Here is a 19,692-nt window from a genome sequence, read left to right as displayed (position 1 = left end):
CAGTCCCCTGTTAATCATGTCCAGTCCTCTGTCCCCAAACATGTCAAGTCCCTGTATCCATCCCACGTTCAATCACCTGTCTTGTCTCAAGTCCAGTCTCCCTTTCAACCCTCTGTCCTGTCTCAAGTCCTGTCACCTGTCTCCCACTCTACTTTGTCCTATGTCTAATTAGTCGTGTTATATAATCTGTCCATCTGTCTCCACAGTTTCTCCTTTCACCTTAGTCTTTTCCCTAGTCATGTCGTGTTGTTTATCTCCCGTTTCTAGTCATGTTTGTTTCCTAGTTTTGTCGTTTAGTGTATTTCCTGTCTCAAGTAGTTTAATATCCCCGTCTTGTTGTTTCCTTTATAGCTTGTCTGTGTTTGTTATATCTTTTGTTAAATTAAAACTCTCCATGTTTTAGCAAGTGCGTCCGCCTCCGTCAGTCCGCCCCGTGAGCCGTGACAGAATGTTTGACCCATACATGGACGCAGTTTGCCCGGACTATTATTTCAAGGGGTGTGCCATTCGCCGGACCCCATTTCGCACAGGCCCCAAAGATCCTGTGGAGGAGGCTTTAAGAGCAGCCTCAGACTGGAGTCGACGGCACCAGCTCTGGCCCGGCGCGGTTCCTGATCCCCTAACAGAGGACTCGATTCAAGAGTCGACGGATTACTCCAGTATTAAGCGTAAGAATCGCCGTAAGAAACGTGCTGGAGTTACCCCATCGATGGTGGATTACCCCCTCAGGTCCGGGGAAATTTTTGGGGGGGGTTGAGGGTTGGGGCTGTTAGCCTCAAACTATTGGATTCGGGAGGTGAGGCTAACAGGGGCGCATCTTCGGGGGAACCACGGTTGAAAAAATCCCTCAGGAGTGCGCCCAACAGTCCCCCTAAACCCTCTACAGCTCCAACGCGAGCCCGACGAGCAGAACAAGCCCCTGCCTCCGTGGAGGTCGTCGCAGGTTCTCCTGGCTCCGTGGACGTCGTCGCAGGTTCTTCTGCCTCCGTGGACGTCGTCGCAGGTTCTCCTGCCTCCGTGGATGTCGTCGCAGGTTCTCCTGCCTCCGTGGACGTCGTCGCAGGTCCTCCTGCCTCCGTGGACGTCGTCGCAGGTCCCCCAGCTTCCGAGGACGTCGTCGCAGGTCCCCCAGCTTCCGAGGACGTCGTCGCAGGTCCCCCAGCTTCCGAGGACGTCGTCGCAGGTCCCCCAGCTTCCGAGGACGTCGTCGCAGGTCCCCCAGCTTCCGAGGACGTCGTCGCAGGTCCCCCAGCTTCCGAGGACGTCATCGCAGGAAGGCTTACCGCTGCTGCTCCACTAGGCGCAGCGCCTCCAATCACTCCTGTCCTCGTGAAGGCGGCGAACCCAGCCGCTCCTGTCTCCATGAGCGCGGCGCCCGCCTCTCCTGTCTCCGTGAGCGCGGCGCCTCCTGCCTCTCCTGTCTCCGTGAGTGCGGCGCTCACCTCTCCTGTCTCCGTGGATGGCGTTGCAGCAGGGCCTCCTGTTTCCATGGACGTCGTCGCTAGGCCCCCAGTTCCCAAGCACCTCTCTGCACTCCCTCCTGACCTCCAGGAGAAGCTTACAAGCCTCATGGCACGCCTGGAGGTCTCCTTGAAGGCGGCATCCGCCGCTCCTGTCTCCGTGAGTGCGGTACCCACCGTTCCAGCCTCAGTGGACGTCGTTGCAGGTCCCCCTGCCTCCGTGGATGTCGTCGCAGGTTCCCCTGCCTCCGTGGACAACGTCGCAGGTTCCCCTGCCTCCGTGGACAACGTCGCAGGTTCCCCTGCCTCCGTGGACAACGTCGCAGGATCCCCTGCCTCCGTGGACAACGTTGCAGGTTCCCCTGCCTCTGTTTGTTATATCTTTTGTTAAATTAAAACTCTCCATGTTTTAGCAAGTGCGTCCACCTCCGTCAGTCCGCCCCGTGAGCCGCGACACCGGTTCAACTCAGAACAGAATGAAAATGAAATGCTCCCACGGATCTTTACACCAAAGGATCGCTGATTCGCTCATTTCGCTGTCAATCAAAAAGGGATTCAGCCTCAGACAGATCATCCAATCATCATGCAGAAGCTGAGCGTCTGGGCCAGCCGAGGCCAGCCTACTGCCCCGTAGACCCCCAGAGACACTCAGCGTCCTCACTGTTTAAGGCACTGTGAAGCTGCGGGAATGATTGAGAGGAAAGCTGCATCTTTACCAGTGATAAGAAGCTGATTCTGAACAAAAGTTGAGCGCGTTGTAGTGCATGTTTATTCAATGACATGTACACACAACAGTATATATTTGATCACTTATTTTTTCACATTTTAGGGGAAGTTGAGATTTCCTTGCAGTCTTAGAGCAATCGCCTCTGGTTTATTGTACATATGATATTTAATATAATTTAATATCCTCCTCCACGCTTCAGCCCAGCTGCCCATGCTCCAGCAACCACCAAGTGCCTTGAAGCTGCCCCTACACTGAAGTTCTCACGGACTACTAACTATTATTACCAGTAGATTGACCAGAGGAGGATAGATCACCCCTTGTGAGCCTTGGTTCCTCCCAAGGTTTCTTCCTCAGCTGAGGGAGTTTTTCCTTGCCACTGTCGCCCCTGGCTTGCTCACTTGAGGGTTTTTACATTTATTTTTACATTTCATGTCAAATCTTTGTCTTACTGGAATTCTGTGAAGCTGCTTTGTGACAACATCAGTTGTAAAAAGCGCTATACAAATAAATTTGATTTGATTTAATAACCACCTCCACAAGCCATTACACTTTTTTGGAGCAAATTCCTCCACCTCAGAGCCACTTTCCACCCTACTTTACTGTAAAGAACGTATGCCGTACTACGGGTAACTGCATGATGTCATTACATAAACAAGTCTGAATATCACTAGTATTACGATTTTTTTAATCGTTTTAAAATTTATGACGATATTACTGTGAACGATATGATATGGCACAGCCCCCTTGAACAGATCTGTGGCCCTGTGTTTCTGACCAGAGAAATCTCATGGCAGTGATGGTCACTGAGGTAGAACTCCATGTTTCATCTTTAACAGGCTGCATGAGCAGATTGGCTCATTACGAGGAAGAAGCTCATTTCTGAGAGAGCGAGCTGCTCTGACAGTAGGAATGAGCGAACGATCAAGTTGTGTGTGGAAAACCTCTCTCTCTTTGCATTTATCTTCTCCATCTCCTCTCTCTCTGTTTATTTCTCTACCTGTACCTCTCTCTTTTTACCTCCCTCATTCTCTCTCTCTCTCTCTTCTTCATTCATGCTGTCTGGCAGTTCTTGTGGGATGCTCTCCCTCTCTCTCTGTGAATTAGGCCACACAGACAGAGAGAAGTAGTGTGTGGACTGAATGAATCCCAGGCAGACTGCTCCTATCTTGCTCATTTGCTTTTCATTCCTGTCCACCCCCCCTCTCTTTCTCTCTCTCCTTCTGCTCCTTTTTTACAGGCCAGAACCAGACACTCTTTCCATTTCATCTGTGCTCCACTTAGCCCTGGACACTGAGCATGAGGAAGAGAAACAGCCAGTGATCACAATACTCCTCAAACCATGTGATTAAAAGAGAAAGAAAGGGAGAGAGATAAAGAGAGAGAGAGAGAGAGAGAGAGAGAGAGAGAGAGAGAGAGAGAGAGATGGGGAGATCAGATAATGGGGTAAGTGAGAAAGCAAGGAAAAGCAATAAAAAGAAAATGAACGAGAGTAAGAAAGTGAAATTAGAGAGAGTAAGAGATAGAGAGAAAAAAGTAGACAGAAACAGAAAAAAAGAGGGAGAGAGGTAGTGATAGACAGGAAAACAACAGAGTGGGCAACAGAAACAATGAAAGAGAATGATGAAATAATTAAAGAGGTTCATCAACAAGACTATCATACTTGGAGATCAATGATGCCTGTGGCACTGCTCAGCTCTGTGGTCAGACACTGACCATTGGTGAAGGTTTAGAGAAGGGTTCATTCAAGCTGTGTATCAACAGATGAGCTACAGTCCACTTTTGGCTCTCATGTGGAAATTAACCCCACAACACAAAAGCTTCCACACCACTAGCATGTCTGTGTGACTGCTGTGCTGAGAACGGTCAGCAGTAATAATATCAATAATATCTGGTCAGCAGCAATCCTAAGGTCAGGCCCTAAAGGGTTAAAGGATACAGTGATCAATCGTATGCACTTTTATGTGAATTCAAATCCAGTTGTAACATTTTTTGGATGTTACAGATTGAACACAGTCATTTGAAGCATGTTAAACACAATAGTCATGTTCACAGCTAAATGTTTATTTTACCTTCCATGTTGCAGTTTTACAGTGTCTCTTTCAGTAAATGACCCTGGTATAGAGCTGCCACTACTGCTTTCCAATTCTAACAGTGGATTGGTTCATGGCTGCTTCACTTACTATGTTTTATTTTTTCTAGGTGTCAGCAGTGGCCCCTCTTTTGGCACATCCTGTCTGAACACTTAGCACTTTTGTAAAGAAATAAAAAAAATATCACAGTCTCACAAATCTTTCTTTAACTGAAAAACTAACCAAAAATGATAACCAAAGCTTTCACTGATATTTTATAAATGTGAAAAAGTTTTGCGTAGTTAGATGTCTCTAACACAATCTTGTAAGGTAAAAATGACCACATCAATTGGCTGCTGAGTACAAGACAAGTGGTTTGGGTCACATCAATCACATAGATTTGTTCTGACACACCTAGAGCAAACCTAAATTTGCACACAATCTGTGGACATTAATGCAATGCATTATGGAGCTTGAGGATCTCTGATCTAGAAGTAGCCCTTCTCTTTGTGTAATATTCTTCAGGAAATAGATTCAAAGACCGAACTCAGGTCAGTCTGCTTTGGCCTGTTTCTCTTGTGATCCCTGCTCTTCCTTTTGTAGCCCTCAACAAGGTGCAACCTGCCTCATTAGACACCGTATCACAGTCCCTGACAGAATAACTGGTGATGCATTCAAATTAACATTCACTGCTAATTGCACGCTAAGACTGGAGAAACGTGGTGGCATGTTTAATTTTATTTGCATAACAGAAGTACTGGACTTAATCAATGCACATCGTATGGATATGACCCTCAAAAGTAAAATAAAAAATAGAGCAACAATGGAGGTTTTGACCTGTTGTTTGTTGGAGTTGGAGACAGAGACAATTGCATCTGTTTGATCCATCTTCCATTAGTGACCAACTTTCTACCATTAGCATCAACTTTCATCTATTAGAACAGAATATTAGTGCAAAATAAAATGTGTAACTATATATTTTCCATAATAACAAAAGGCGCTGATAACCCTAGATATTTGACCAATAAAAAGCCATTGCTTATAGCTGCGAAGTCCTGACACCTGGTATAGCCCATAGGAATGGTAATAGCCAACAAATACCTTATTATACCATAGGAATGCTACTAGCATCTAGGAGTATGATTTGCTTAGAGGTTAATCTTACCACAAGGGAAATGTTAAAAGCCAATAGGCATTTTTCTGTACACTTGAAATGTTGCTAGCCAATGGGAATATTCCATGGGGATAATTGTAATTATCCATATCTGTGGTGCTAGACCACAGAAATATTCTAATGCTTTTATTTGTTCATGTTTTATAATATTTTGGAAACATTTTTAAAAATATATGTTGTTTCATTGCATTATTTTCCATTTTATACACTTTTATTATAACTTTTTATTATTTGTTGATCATGTAGTTACACTGTTAATCCTTTAATTTGTTTCAAAGAATTTCTGTAAAGTGCTTTGAGCCACATTTATGCATTAAATGTGCTTTATTATAAAGTATTATTATTATTCATTCATTCATTCATTCATTCATTCATTATCTGTAAGCGCTTATCCAGTTCAGGGTCGCCGTGGGTCCAGAGCCTACCTGGAATCATTGGGCGCAAGGCAGGAACACACCCTGAAGGGGGCACCAGTCCTTCACAGGGCAACACACACACTCACTCCTACGGACACTTTTGAGCCGCCAATCCACCTACCAATGTGTGTTTTTGGACTGTGGGAGGAAACCGGAGCACCCGGAGGAAACCCACGCAGACACAGAGAGAACACACCACACTTCTCACAGACAATCACCCAGAGGAAACCCACGCAGACACAGGGAGAACACACCACACTCCTCACAGACAGTCACCCAGAGGAAACCCACGCAGACACAGGGAGAACACACCACACTCCTCACAGACAGTCACCCGGAGTGGGAATCAAACCCACAGCCTCCAGGTCCCTGGAGCTGTGTGACTGCGATACTACCTGCTGCACCGCCGTGTCGCCCATATTAGTAATTTTATTATTATTATTATTATTTAATATCATGTTACTAGCTAAATATTAATAGCTAGGAAAAGCCCATAAGAATGTTGCTATTTTGAAATGTTACTAGCCAATGGCTACTTTACTGTTCAGTTGGAATGTTGCTAGCTAAATGGATGTACTTGTTTAAGGTTACTCACCAATCGGAGCGTTATTATCCAGTCAGAATGTTATGAGCCTAGAGGAATTTTACTACTCATTTAAAATATAACTAAAGAAATGAAAATAGCTCAGAAAAGCCAATAGCAATGTTACTATCCAGGGGAAATGTTAAATTGAAAATGCCTACATTGAAAAGCCATTGGGGATTATACAAATCATTTCGAAATTTTGCCAGCCAATGGAAATATTACCAGTCTATCAGAATGATACATTGCATATCAGAATGTTACTAGATTGAAATTATGCTAACTTAGCATGTTGGAACGTGACTAGCCAAATATTTCTAGCTGGGAAAAGCTAATAGGAATGTTACCATCCAACTGTTAACATCCAAATGTTATTAATTAACTGAAATGTTACTTGCCAAAAATGTCACTATCAATGAGATTTGAAATGTTGCTAGCCAATAGGAATGTAGTTTTTAAATTAAAATATTACCAGCCTTCCCATGCTACTCCCTTATGATAATGTAACTACTCAAACATTTTAACTAACCATTAAGGAAGCTATTATCCAGTCTAAATATCACTTGCCAAAGGAAATATTACCATCAAGTGGAACTATTATGCTCCACTTAGACAATAACTAAGCATTTAAAGAACTCGACTTGCACTGTGTATAAGACAAATACACAAGAATCATGAGAATATGCTATGATACCTGCCTGGTATAATTACTTTTCCATGCACGTAGCATTCATGCATACTGCTGAGGGCCATCCATGTTGATTAACACTCTCTGCTAGTGCAGTGCACCAAAGAAAATAAAGTATATTATGTTAGCTCATTTCATTCCCCAATGTACACCAGGGTTCAGCCTTGAAAGTTTCTGGCATGTTGAAAATTGAGGCTATTTGGGATATTACAACCTCAGCATGCTAGAGGGCAGCCAAACAGATCTTAACCCAAAGATCAATAAGAAGGAGGAGGAAATAAATAAATAATAATAATAAAAAAACGTGCAATCATTATGCATCTGGAATATAAACACAACGAAAAACATAGCAGTTACTGTGTGTTTGCAATGAGCTGAGGATCATGGACGGTGAAACACATGAATGAACCTTCCACAAATATCAAACAAGTTCAAAAGATGCAGAGGTGCCAGTTCCACTAGACCACACCGGGGAGAGAGAGGTGAAGTGTTATTGGCTGCTTAGAATTTCTTTCAGCTTGAAGGCAAGGAAGAGAACTGTCAGCATTTTCCATACACTTTCTGAAGGATGTTCTCAATTAGCCTTTTAAACTCCCAGGTGGGGGTGGCCTTCCATTCCTCAGTCCTATATCTAAGAGTAATTCCACAGAAATCACAGAAACAGATGTCAGATGATTTAAAAAAGTAAGATCAGAGAAAGTTGACAGGACATGAAATGGTTATGAATACAAGGGGTCATGGCTGCACCGCAGGTTTAGTGTCAATGAAACACAGATCCTGAGGGTTGGGGTCTTGGGCACGTGGGGTCACTGTCTTCGAGGAGTTTCCCCATGTCTATGTGGGTTTCTTCTGGATGCTCTGGTTTCCTTCCACAGTCCAAAAAGACCCTGTGATCCAGTGTGATCTCGAAGAGGATGACGTGGATATATAAATGGATGGGTTTTGAATATTTCGCCTCCTTCCTGAGACACTGTACAACAGCTAGGACTAGTTGGACTAATGCGTGGTGTAGTTATGGAGTGTTTACCAGGGCAGGGAACTGAACGTTGGTCTGTTAAATAGAAGCAGACACATTGCTGTGGGGACATTGGTCATAAACTAAATATAAAACATGTGTAATAATATAGATGGTGTTTATCCAAAAAAAAGCCAATCGGGCTGACCAGGAACGACCGTCCACCTGGAGGACTGCATCGGGCACTAGGATTTCACCCAGAACAGAGCGCCAATCCATATCTGGACACACACTTATTCACTTACACACCTGGACAGTTATTAGAGAAGTCAATTCACCTACCATGTTTTCTCCCTGTGGGACCCCGGAGGAAACAGCAGGTAGTGTCACAGTCACACAGCTCCAGGGGCCTGGAGGTTGTGGGTTCGATTCCCGCTTCGGGTGACTGTCTGTGAGGAGTGTGGTGTGTTCTCCCTGTGTCTGCCTGGGTTTCCTCCGGGTGACTGTCTGTGAGGAGTGTGGTGTGTTCTCCCTGTGTCTGCGTGGGTTTCCTCCGGGTGACTGTCTGTGAGGAGTGTGGTGTGTTCTCCCTGTGTCTGCGTGGGTTTCCTCCGGGTGACTGTCTGTGAGGAGTGTGGTGTGTTCTCCCTGTGTCTGCGTGGGTTTCCTCCGGGTGACTGTCTGTGAGGAGTGTGGTGTGTTCTCCCTGTGTCTGCGTGGGTTTCCTCCGGGTGACTGTCTGTGAGGAGTGTGGTGTGTTCTCCCTGTGTCTGCGTGGGTTTCCTCCGGGTGACTGTCTGTGAGGAGTGTGGTGTGTTCTCCCTGTGTCTGCGTGGATTTCCTCCGGGTGACTGTCTGTGAGGAGTGTGGTGTGTTCTCCCCGTGTCTGCGTGGATTTCCTCCGGGTGACTGTTTGTGAGGAGTGTGGTGTGTTCTCCCTGTGTCTGCGTGGATTTCCTCTGGGTGACTGTCTGTGAGGAGTGTGGTGTGTTCTCCCTGTGTCTGCGTGGGTTTCCTCTGGTTTCCTCCCACACTCCAAAAACACTCGTTGGTAGGTGGATTGGTGACTCAAAAGTGTCCGAGTGTGTGAGTGAATGTGTGTGTGTGTCTGTGTAGGACTGGTGCACCCTCCAGGGTGTATTCCCGCCTTGCGCCCAATGATTCCAGGTAGGCTCTGGACCCACCGCGTCCCTGAATTGGATAAGCGCTTACAGATAATGAATGAATGAATAAATAAATATCAATAGCATGAAAATCATCCACTTCAATAACTACAAAACATAATTAAGGCATGTGAGGAATATAAGGCCTGCTGCTTTTTTGACAAATATGATGGAGTCATGTTGTTGTAATGTTGTTGTTAATTCTAAGACTCGTTACAACAAAACTTACAGGTTCCTTTCTTTATGTTTAATTGAAAAAGGGTAGATATTAAGAGCGTTAAGAGGATAGTAAACTTATGCTTCTGAGAGTTTGGTTTATTTGTTTAACGGTCCTGTCCCGTCATGCATTTCTCCTACAGTGGATTCTAAACCGATGATGAGGATTTGTGTGAAATCTCTCAGGGATCATCTTTAGATCTTGTTAGGCCGAGAGAAGGACATGGAAGCTGCATAAAAGGTGGTTTTGTTCAAGTTTCCTGAGTGATTAACATGCCTTTTGGAGTTGACTTCAAAGACGTTTCTGTGTTTCCGTCTTTATATTTCACTCACTCCCACCGCTCTAATGAAAAGAGCACAGACAGAGCACTGTTTGAGGAAGGAAAAACACACACACACACACACACACACACACTTTCACATAGCAGTAAGCTGACTGCAGCTGTGCATCTCCCCCGGAGTTTGGAAGCTCTGTCTCCATTTAACCACTATATTCACACATTTGAATCTAAAGACCACTCTGTGTCAGAAATGCCTCTAAAATGCCCACCACGTCCCTCATATGAAACATTTTTCCCTCTGATGTTTTCGGAAGCACCTCCACTGAGACTGTCATTAGTGTAGAGTCACTAGTCTGTGCTGTAGTGAAGTGAACAGGCTGAGGGGACCCCCTGTAGGGCCTACTGATGTAGAAAGGAATAAACGGTCATTTCTATAGCTGAGAGGGTTTGAATTTGTGAATCATAAACAGCCAGTGAATGACCTCTGTCTAAAAGCAGAAGTCTTTCTTTGCTAAAGGCCTTAGCGATAGATTAGCACGACATCAAATCAGCTTTACGCTTGGTGTTAATAAGTGCACAGGAGTAGGAAGCAAGAATGTGTAGGTTCCAATAATATCTGTCTGCAGAGCCTTAGTTTTAGGCCACCAGTGGGCTAACACAATTAATCATTAAGCAATGCTAAGAAACAAGAATTAGCATTGATTAGCATTCTTTTTTAGTAATGCTAATTATTGTCCTGTTACTTAATACCATCTGTAGTAAGGTTACTTAATGTACCCTTATTTCAAAGTGTTCCCAGGGAATCAAACATTTCTAAAATCCTTTAACTGCATTAATGAATATTAATACATAGACATGTACTCATTTACCAAGATTAATAAACAGCTTTAGCTTAGCCTGTACTGCTAAAGCAATCTTTTCATTTGAACTTGTCTTAAAACAAGTAAACAAGCAAAAGAATAGAAAAAAGTTTACTTTTAACACCTTTTACCTGTTATTATATTATATTAATATTAATGCCAGTGTAAACAAAAACAAAAAAATAAACAATACATCAATAAAATAATGAATGTCAAACCGGGCGGCACGGTGGCGCAGCAGGTAGGTTTCGCAGTCACACAGCTCCAGGGACCTGGAGGTTGTGGGTTCGATTCCCGCTCCGGGTGACTGTCTGTGTCTGTGAGGAGTGTGATGTGTTCTCCCTGTGTCTGCGTGGGTTTCCTCTGGATGCTCCGGTTTCCTCCCACGGTCCAAGAACACACGTTGGTAGGTGAATTGGCGACTCCAAAGTGTCCGTAGGTGTGAGTGTGTGAGCGAATGTGTGAGCCCCCTCCAGGGTGTATTCTCGCCTTGCGCCTAGTGACTCCAGGTAGGCTCTGGAGATGCATGTTTCACATCTTTTAAAGAGGGAAAAGGAAAAGAGGACTTATGGTCACCTATTTGATCTCTTTCTTCATGAGCTAATGTCATATCTTAAGCTTTAGACTGAAAAATAAAATCGTTCAAGTGCCTACAGATAGTCACAGCCTACATATTACACAAAATGCAGCTTATTTGGGATTGGTAAATGAAGGGTAATACAGACATCCCATAAAGCTTGTGTGAAGAACCACTACATAAAATGGTTCAGGAGGTTGAGCTGCCTTCAAGGCAGAACAAATGTTATTGCTTATTACCTAACTGGCAGTGCTGAACATTACTGGTTAGCACACCTTGGACGGAGATTTTAAAATACAGTGTCATAAACAAGCAAAGCGATGCCTAGAAACAGACCGCTAGTGTGAGCTATATATCTTTCTTTTTTTTTGTTATTGTAGGCTTAGACAGGTTTAATGTGGTTTGGCTTCAATGGAGGATCCCCCATCAATCATACATGAGTGTAGGCCTTAGAAGCGAACACCTTAATTACATGAAATAATTATCAGCACAAAATATCACTCTATTATCATTGAATTGCAAGGGTCATATTTGTCTTGGCTCATGCATGGGCTTTAAATTGTACACATACACAACATTTGAAGCATATATTTGCATTACAATATCAGAACCCCAAAATAGTGCACTATATATGGGGCTTTTCCACTGTGTTGGATCGGCTTGACTCAACTTGATCTCACTTTTAGCTCGTTGCTTTTCCACTAGTGCAGCTCCCCGGCCGAATGGAACTGTGACATTGCATAACCCTGTCTCAAAGAGAAACCGCAGGCTTTGAAACCACAACAACACGGGCGGTAAAGTCAGGCACTGTTTATTCGTTGTGTATCCACAGAGGGCTTTTTTTGGACTGAACACGGTTCTGTGCCCCAGTTCTCACAGATATGTTTTCTTCGTGGCATGTTGGAATTTTGCTGGAAAGTTTAGTTGGCCACAGACTTAGACTCTTTGAAACCTCTTCAGAACACCTCAGGGTAATGTTATAAGCTGTGAGTCGGATAAAAATAAATGTGAAACTAGTCGTAACTTCAGAGATTTTCCAACAGGTGAGTTATGGAGCTCTACAATTTGTGGTAATTGACAGGTCTCTACATGCAGAGTTTACACTTAGCACCTACTCAACTCGGTTGGAACCCGGCATGAGCAGGGACTGAAAAAGTACCTGGTTCCCAGGACCAGATATGGCCAGTGGAAATGCAAAATAGACTAGCCGAGTCATGTAGGTTCCATGCAGTGGAAAGGCGCCTAGGTTAAAAGTGACTAGGGAACAATTTTGCACAGAGCATGAGTCTACATCACCTGGCCACCATCCATTCATACTGAGTATGGGGCGATAGAGCACAAGTAACCACTGTAGAAAGCAGTTTTAAAGGAACAGTAACACAGTCTGATTATTTTTAAGGAGCACACCGTAAGGAAACCTCAAACATAAGGATAAAATACGAGGGAAATATATATCTCCCTTTAATGGCTCATTTTGAGGTTGCTGTTTTTATGATGTCACAAAAACCAACACCTCTATGTGTCACTTTCCTATTCAAACTACAGTAATATCCATCCATAGTGAAGTTAAAAATCATGAAATACAGGCAGACCACCACAAATGATCATTAATGTGAGTGGACTTCAAGGAAAAGTAAATACAGGATACAGGCCTTTTAAGAAGCATGTGCATGAGCCCCCACACTCGCATGGGCATATGAAGTTATGACATACAGTGCGTCAACGGCATTCCATTCCACAGCTCGACTCTCTTCTAACAGCAGCTGGTGATTTTCAGCACCTCTGTCAACCGCTGATCTAAATTTGAAGGTGTGGCGTGAGGCCTTAAGTGTTACAGACGAGGCTCTCACAGAGCACTGGGTTGAATCAAATCAAGGACTGGAGGACGGAGAGATGTTCTCAACCACAGAGAAGATAAATATTCACAAGACAAGCCATTAAACTCTCCTCCAACTAAACCACAAAGCCTAGACATGGAAGCAGAGGAAGACATGAGCATCTTTGACTTAAATGCGCAATAAGTCATTTTTTCCACCAAATAGGTGTGAGGTTATTTATTTTTTCATCATTGTATCTATGAAGTGCAACTAACATGAGATGAAGAATCAAATGAGTTCCTGTCCCTGACTAAAGCACTTACTGTTCTACAGAGTAGTGCAAAGCCATTGACACATCCAGGCTACTAGGTGTCAGTGTAATGGCTGATTCATAACATGGAAAATCACTGGAGAAAATTACTGATTGCTCCTTTAAAAAGTGACAGTTCAGCCAAAAATCTAGTTAGTTAGTTCATTCATTTAATCATTTCTTCCTGATCAGGGTTGCAATGGGTTCAGTGCCTGCCCTCAGTCATTAAATATACAAAGCACTCGTTCACTCACACCTGTGCACAGTTTCACACTTTCACTCATTCACGCACTCACACCTGTGCATAGTTTCACACTTTCACTCATTCACGCACTCACACCTATCACAGTTTCACACTTTCACTCATTCACCCACTAACACCTGTGCACAGTTTCACACTTTCACTCATTCACGCACTCACACCTGTGCATAGTTTCACACTTTCACTCATTCACGCACTCACACCTGTGCATAGTTTCACAATTTCACTCATTCACGCACTCACACCTGTGCATAGTTTCACACTTTCTAATTCACGCACTCACACCTGTGCATAGTTTCACACTTTCACTCATTCACGCACTCACACTTGTGCATAGTTTCACACTTTCACTCTTTCACGTACTCACACCTGTGCATAGTTTCACACTTTCACTAATTCACGCACTCACACCTGTGCATAGTTTCACACTTTCGCTCATTCACACACTCACACTTGTGCATAGTTTCACACTTTCACTCATTCACACACTCACACTTGTGCAGTTTCACACTTTCACTCATTCACGCACTCACACCTGTGCACAGTTTCACACTTTCACTCATTCACGCACTAACACCTATGCATAGTTTCACACTTTCACTCATTCACGCACTCACACCTGTGGACAGTCTGACTCGCTCACCCATTCACTTTCACATTTGTGGGCAGTTTCACTTGCTCACCCATTCACTCTCACATCTGTGGGCAGTTTCACTCGCTCACCCATTCACTCTCACATCTGAGGGCAGTTTCACTCACTCACCCATTCACTCTCACATCTGAGGGCAGTTTCACTCGCTCACCCATTCACTCTCACATCTGAGGGCAGTTTCACTCGCTCACCCATTCACTCTCACATCTGAGGGCAGTTTCACTCGCTCACCCATTCACTCTCACATCTGAGGGCAGTTTCACTCACTCACCCATTCACTCTCACACCTGAGGGCAGTTTCACTCACTCACCCACTCACTCTCACATTTGTGGGCCGTTTCACTCGCTCACCCATTCACTCTCACATATGTGTGCAGTTTCACTCGCTCACCCACTTACTCTCACATTTGTGGGCAGTTTCACTCGCTCACCCATTCACTCTCACATCTGTGGGCAGTTTCACTCACTCACCCACCCACTCTCACATTTGTGGGCCGTTTCATTCGCTCCCCCATTCACTCTCACACTCTCACATCTGAGGGCAGTTTAACTCACTCACCCATTCACTCTCACATTTGTGGGCCGTTTCACTCACTCACCCATTCACTCTCACATCTGTGGGCAGTTTCACTCGCTCACCCATTCACTCTCACATTAGTGGGCAGCTTCACTTGCTCACCAATTCACTCTCACATTTGTGGGCAGTTTCACTCGCTCACCCATTCACTCTCACACTCTCATCCGTAGGAAGTTTCACTCACACATTCACTCTCATACTCACATCTGTGAGCAGTTTCACTCACTCACCCATTTACTCTCACATCTGTGGTCAGTTTTACACACTCACCCATTCACTCTCACATCTGTGGGCAGTTTCACTCTCTCATCAGTTCACTCTCATACACATCTGTGAGCAGTTTCACTCACTCACCCATTTACTCTCACATCTGTGGGCAATTTCACCCACTCACCCAATCACTCTCACATCTGCGGGCAACTGCACTCTCTCATCAGTTCACTCTCACACTCACATCTGTGAGCAGTTTCACTCACTCACCCATTTACTCTCACATCTGTGGGCAGTTTCACCCACTCACCCATTCACTCTCACATCTGTGGGCAATTTCACTATCTCACCAGTTCACTCTCACATCTGTGGGCAGTTTCACTCACTCACCCATTCACTCTCACACTCACACCTGTAGACAGTTTCACAATCACCCAGCCACCCAAACAGTGCTGCTTATTTTCCCCCACACACTGATAAGACATCTGCATTACCATTTAATGTGGAACAGGACATAAAAAAAAGAGGCTTGAGTGCCGATGCTCCATTTAAGGTGGAACAGGATGGTTGTACTATGAAATATATGTGTAAGTTCCTGATAATTTAGATAGGCACTTAGCACAAAGCTAATGAGTGACCATAAACCTTTTACATAGCTACATAAGCCCTTAACTCCTGAGTCTCATCCTGCAGCTGCATTAGAGATGATGGAAAAACTGTGGTAATTTGATTTCGGCATGAACTACGACTTAAAAGATGCTCCCTATATACACACTGACCACCGCATAAGAGCATAATGTAAACAGTAGCTGGTCAGTAATGCACGTTTTCTACACACAGGCCAAAATATTCAATGGCATGAGCAGTTCCAACAGTCCCATAAATATTACAGCATTGTGTTATTAACGTCTGACAAAGCCGTGCTCCCTTGGGCTCTATTACACCACACCGTTGGTGTCGTAAAGGAGCTTCTCCTGGTCCCCTTTGGGCTGGACATATATTTCCTGAGATTTCTTGTATCCCGTGCAGAGGTTAGTCTCAGCTGCTCACTTTCATTAGATTCTTGTGTAACTTCTCTTAGGGGAAAGGAATTGTGAGCACGGTTCAATAACCCTTCAACAGCAGAGCTATCAGACTTCAAATATATAGTGGTCTCTAAGGACAACCACCATTTGAAGACAGTCCATTCTGGGTAAGGGGGTGGAAGGGTGGTGGGGGATATGGCAGCTGCTGTAGACCTTTGTGCAATCCTAAGATAAATGTAGGATAAAAGGCATAGGGCCGGATGTAAGGGACCCAAGGGGGAATGGGTTATTGTGGATGCTGCTGGCAATGGCATTAACAATATCATAAAAATAACACAGAGGTTGAATATGGCACATAACTCTTCAGTGCTCTGCTCCATAGACTTTTTTTCTCAAAATAATCTATATTTTCAATGATAGCATGCTAACACCTTACTCACTTCCTGTTTAAATATGTGACCAGCAGGTGAGATATATGGATAAAGCAGGGGGACCTTTGGAAAGCCCTGCAGGTGACCTAATTAAATCAGACCTAATGAATTCTCAGCAGCAAATGAAATAAAGGCTAATGAATTCGGCCTGTAACTGTCGAGGACCAGCGATGAACCTTCACACTTTCCCAGTGTTTTTCCATTTGTTTAACACAGCTGCTCTTTACACTTTGTGGAATGTTCACAACAGATGGACCAATAGCAATGCTCTGGCTTTGAATAAAATCTACCTACATTTACTTCCAATTAATTCAAGAAGGTTTTGGACTTGCGTAAAACCACCGTTTGGGCACTTTGTTGTTCTTTGGACAGTTACAAAGTTCTAATGACGTAGCTCGGTTATTGTCTCTAGTTCGACATGGGCACATGCTGCCCTTTATCCAAAGTTAAAAAAAATTGTGACCTTTTACTGGCCTGAGTCTGTAGTAAACTAACTGTCCAGTGAAAGATCACCGGCTTCAGCTGGGCACATCTATCAGGTCATGCAGTACACGTCATCTCTGGACTGCCATGCTTTCCCCACGAAGACGACAAAGAGACACGCTAATGCAACTTTGGGATACAAATTCGAATGGAAATTACATTAAACTTCTCTCCTAAAGCTTCCATTCATAATTCATGCAGCAGTCCCTGGCTAAATTCAAAGACCGCCCTTCATTTCTGATTCTCATTTACCATTCAGTTTCATTTCAAGTCAAAACAGGCCATGATCAAAGGTCTCATTGTTTACTGTGTTCACCGTTTTTCCTTATAACAGTTTCCATAGTTGTTGAGACCGGCGGTCAGTTTCATTAAAGCAATCTCCAGACTTTACCTTCCACACATTCAAAGCTCAGAAGTTAGAAGTTGGTGCCATTTGATACACTGATGATATTGGGAGATAATTAGTTGCAGATGCTATTTTGAGTTCTGGAATTTAGAAATTATTTATTACTACATTTTCTAACAGACTGCTACTTTTATTGCTAGAGACTATCATTATCATAATCATTGTCAATCAGATGGAGTCAATTACAACAAATGAATATTTTCTACCATGACATAACCTGTTATTGTGAGTGAGACATAATATAAACATAAATATATAAATATATGAGAGCAGAGAAGTGGGCTTAATGCTTCCAGTTGGGATGTGAAAGCACTTATTGTCAGTAAATGGGTGGGGCTCCTCCACAAAGTCCATCTCCACATCTACAGGCGTGGCTTTCACAGCTGCCTCTGAAAATGGCTTTGTAAAGCAATGGGATCCTTCTGTGAGCAGTGTGTAACAGTCCAAGAAGGTGACAGAAAAATGCTTACCCTACATCAACAAGTCCTTTCTGGGGGCAGTTATTTTCTGGGTGCCTGGGTGTTCTTTTTTTGTGTGTGTCATCAACTAGTTTTATTGGCTGTAGTTTAGTGAGTGTAAATATGTTGAAGCTATGAGAAAGATGCACTGTAAAATTTTCTTGTAATTTTTACAGTAAAATACTGGCAGCAGAGTTCCCAGCCATTTATTGTATTTTTACAGGAACACTACTGTATTTCAAATTTACAGCATATTACTGTAATTGAATAATACAATAATTTACTGTAAATACTGTGATTTACAGTAAAATACTGGCAGCAGAGTTCCCAGCCATTTACCGTATTTTTACAAGAACACTACTGTATTTCAAATTTACAGCATATTACTGTAATCGAATAATACAATAATTTACAGTAAAATACTGTAGCAATTTTTTACAGTGTGGACTGAAGTGACTTGAAAATGGCCCTATTTCCACAGGGACAAAGTCCAGCAGCACATGTCCTCAGCTTAGCTTTTGAAAACAAGTCTATTGGTGGAGTATTACAAATACATGTAGCAATTTTTCCCACCACAAAGACTCCAGAACCAAAATGAACCTCAGGGAACTGGGGAAAGTGTACGGAACCTGGACTGTGTCTCTAGATATGGCCATTAAGTAAGTTATAATAATTTGAACAAGTTTCTCACAATCATGACTGGCCTCTGGTTGCTCCAGATCTTACGACTCACCATCTCAGTGATGACATACTATCTCCCGGTAATGAGGCACTACAACTCATAAGCCATAATAGTGATTTACTATCTCATAATAATGACTTAGCACGTATTATCTCCTTAAGATCATGAATAGAGAAGTGATAAGTCACAATAATGGATTATGAACTGTTGGAAATGCTGGGTCAGATACGTCTTGTGTAAAAACGTGATGGAAAATATGCCCATACGACCCTCAAGAGGCATAATCACACAAGTTGTACCACTACGTTTCACTCAAAACCATTACAATTTTGACCATTTGTGATTAGTTCTTACAGAAACTTAATATAAAGTGCGACCAAACTTCAGGATTAAAAAAATTCAACACACTGCAAAGGAAAAGACTCTTGAGGAGTGGGGGAGGTGTGAAGGGGGGGAGGGATGTCCACGCTTACCGGAGTCGGAAAACCTCGGTCTGCCCAGGTCTCGGAAATAGTAGATAAAATCCATGCAGTTGTCATTCTGCACTTCTCCAGAGGAGCAGAGCTCGGTCAGGAGCTCCAGCGCCTTTCGACAAATCTCATCCTCTCTTTCTGCAGGCATTTCCTAACAGCATCCTCCTGAATGGACAGGCGACCCTCTGCCTGACCGCTCAATCTGGCGCTCAGAGACTCAGCGCTGCCGGGAGAGCGCACTTCATCCTCGCGCGTTTCCTGTTTGTTTCCAAGGCTAGCGCAGATATCCAGCAGAAAAAGCCAACACTTTAAAGCACATAGCGCTTTGACTGGAGAGAAATGCACAGTGTAGACACCATCCGCCAAGAATCCAAGTCCAAAAGTTCCTCCCGCGCTCCGGTGCTCGGCGCTGTCCGCGGGGCGTTGGTGCTGACCCGCCGCTCTCTTGCCGCTGAACGGACGACGAATTCTTCGGAACTGCTGCTGCGCGATCCTCCCTTATGAATGAACGCGCTCGCTTCTCGGACCCTTCACTTTTCTGAGCGAGCCCCTCCTCAGCAACCCCACCACCACCCCTCCCTCTTCTCAATGATCCACTAATAACACACTTTTATTGCTGTAGTAAATTGGTCACGAACAAGAAACGTGATTTCTTAAAGGACCCACAAATAGGACCTCCTTGAATCCACAATTAGTGTCCATTTGTCAGGCTCCACTGACCATACAAAAATCACTTT

General features: G+C 43.8%; 1 protein-coding gene across 2 annotated transcripts in view; it reads right to left on the bottom strand.

Moving 5' to 3' along the window:
• The window catches only part of syt9b (synaptotagmin IXb), a 49,962-nt gene extending 30,521 nt beyond the window's left edge, over nucleotides 1-19,441 (bottom strand). For both annotated transcript variants that reach the window (XM_066649500.1, XM_066649501.1), the window contains exon 1: nucleotides 18,956-19,441. In XM_066649500.1, the coding sequence (XP_066505597.1) occupies nucleotides 18,956-19,103 (148 nt within the window). In that variant the 5' untranslated portion in view covers nucleotides 19,104-19,441. The remainder of the gene's footprint in view (nucleotides 1-18,955) is intronic.
• Between the last annotated feature and the right edge of the window lie 251 nt (nucleotides 19,442-19,692).

Source organism: Hoplias malabaricus, chromosome 17 (genome assembly GCF_029633855.1).
Source record: "Hoplias malabaricus isolate fHopMal1 chromosome 17, fHopMal1.hap1, whole genome shotgun sequence".
NCBI lineage: Eukaryota > Metazoa > Chordata > Actinopteri > Characiformes > Erythrinidae > Hoplias > Hoplias malabaricus.
The sequence above is the reverse complement of the archived record's forward strand: the minus strand, read 5'-3'. Positions and strand labels throughout refer to the sequence as shown.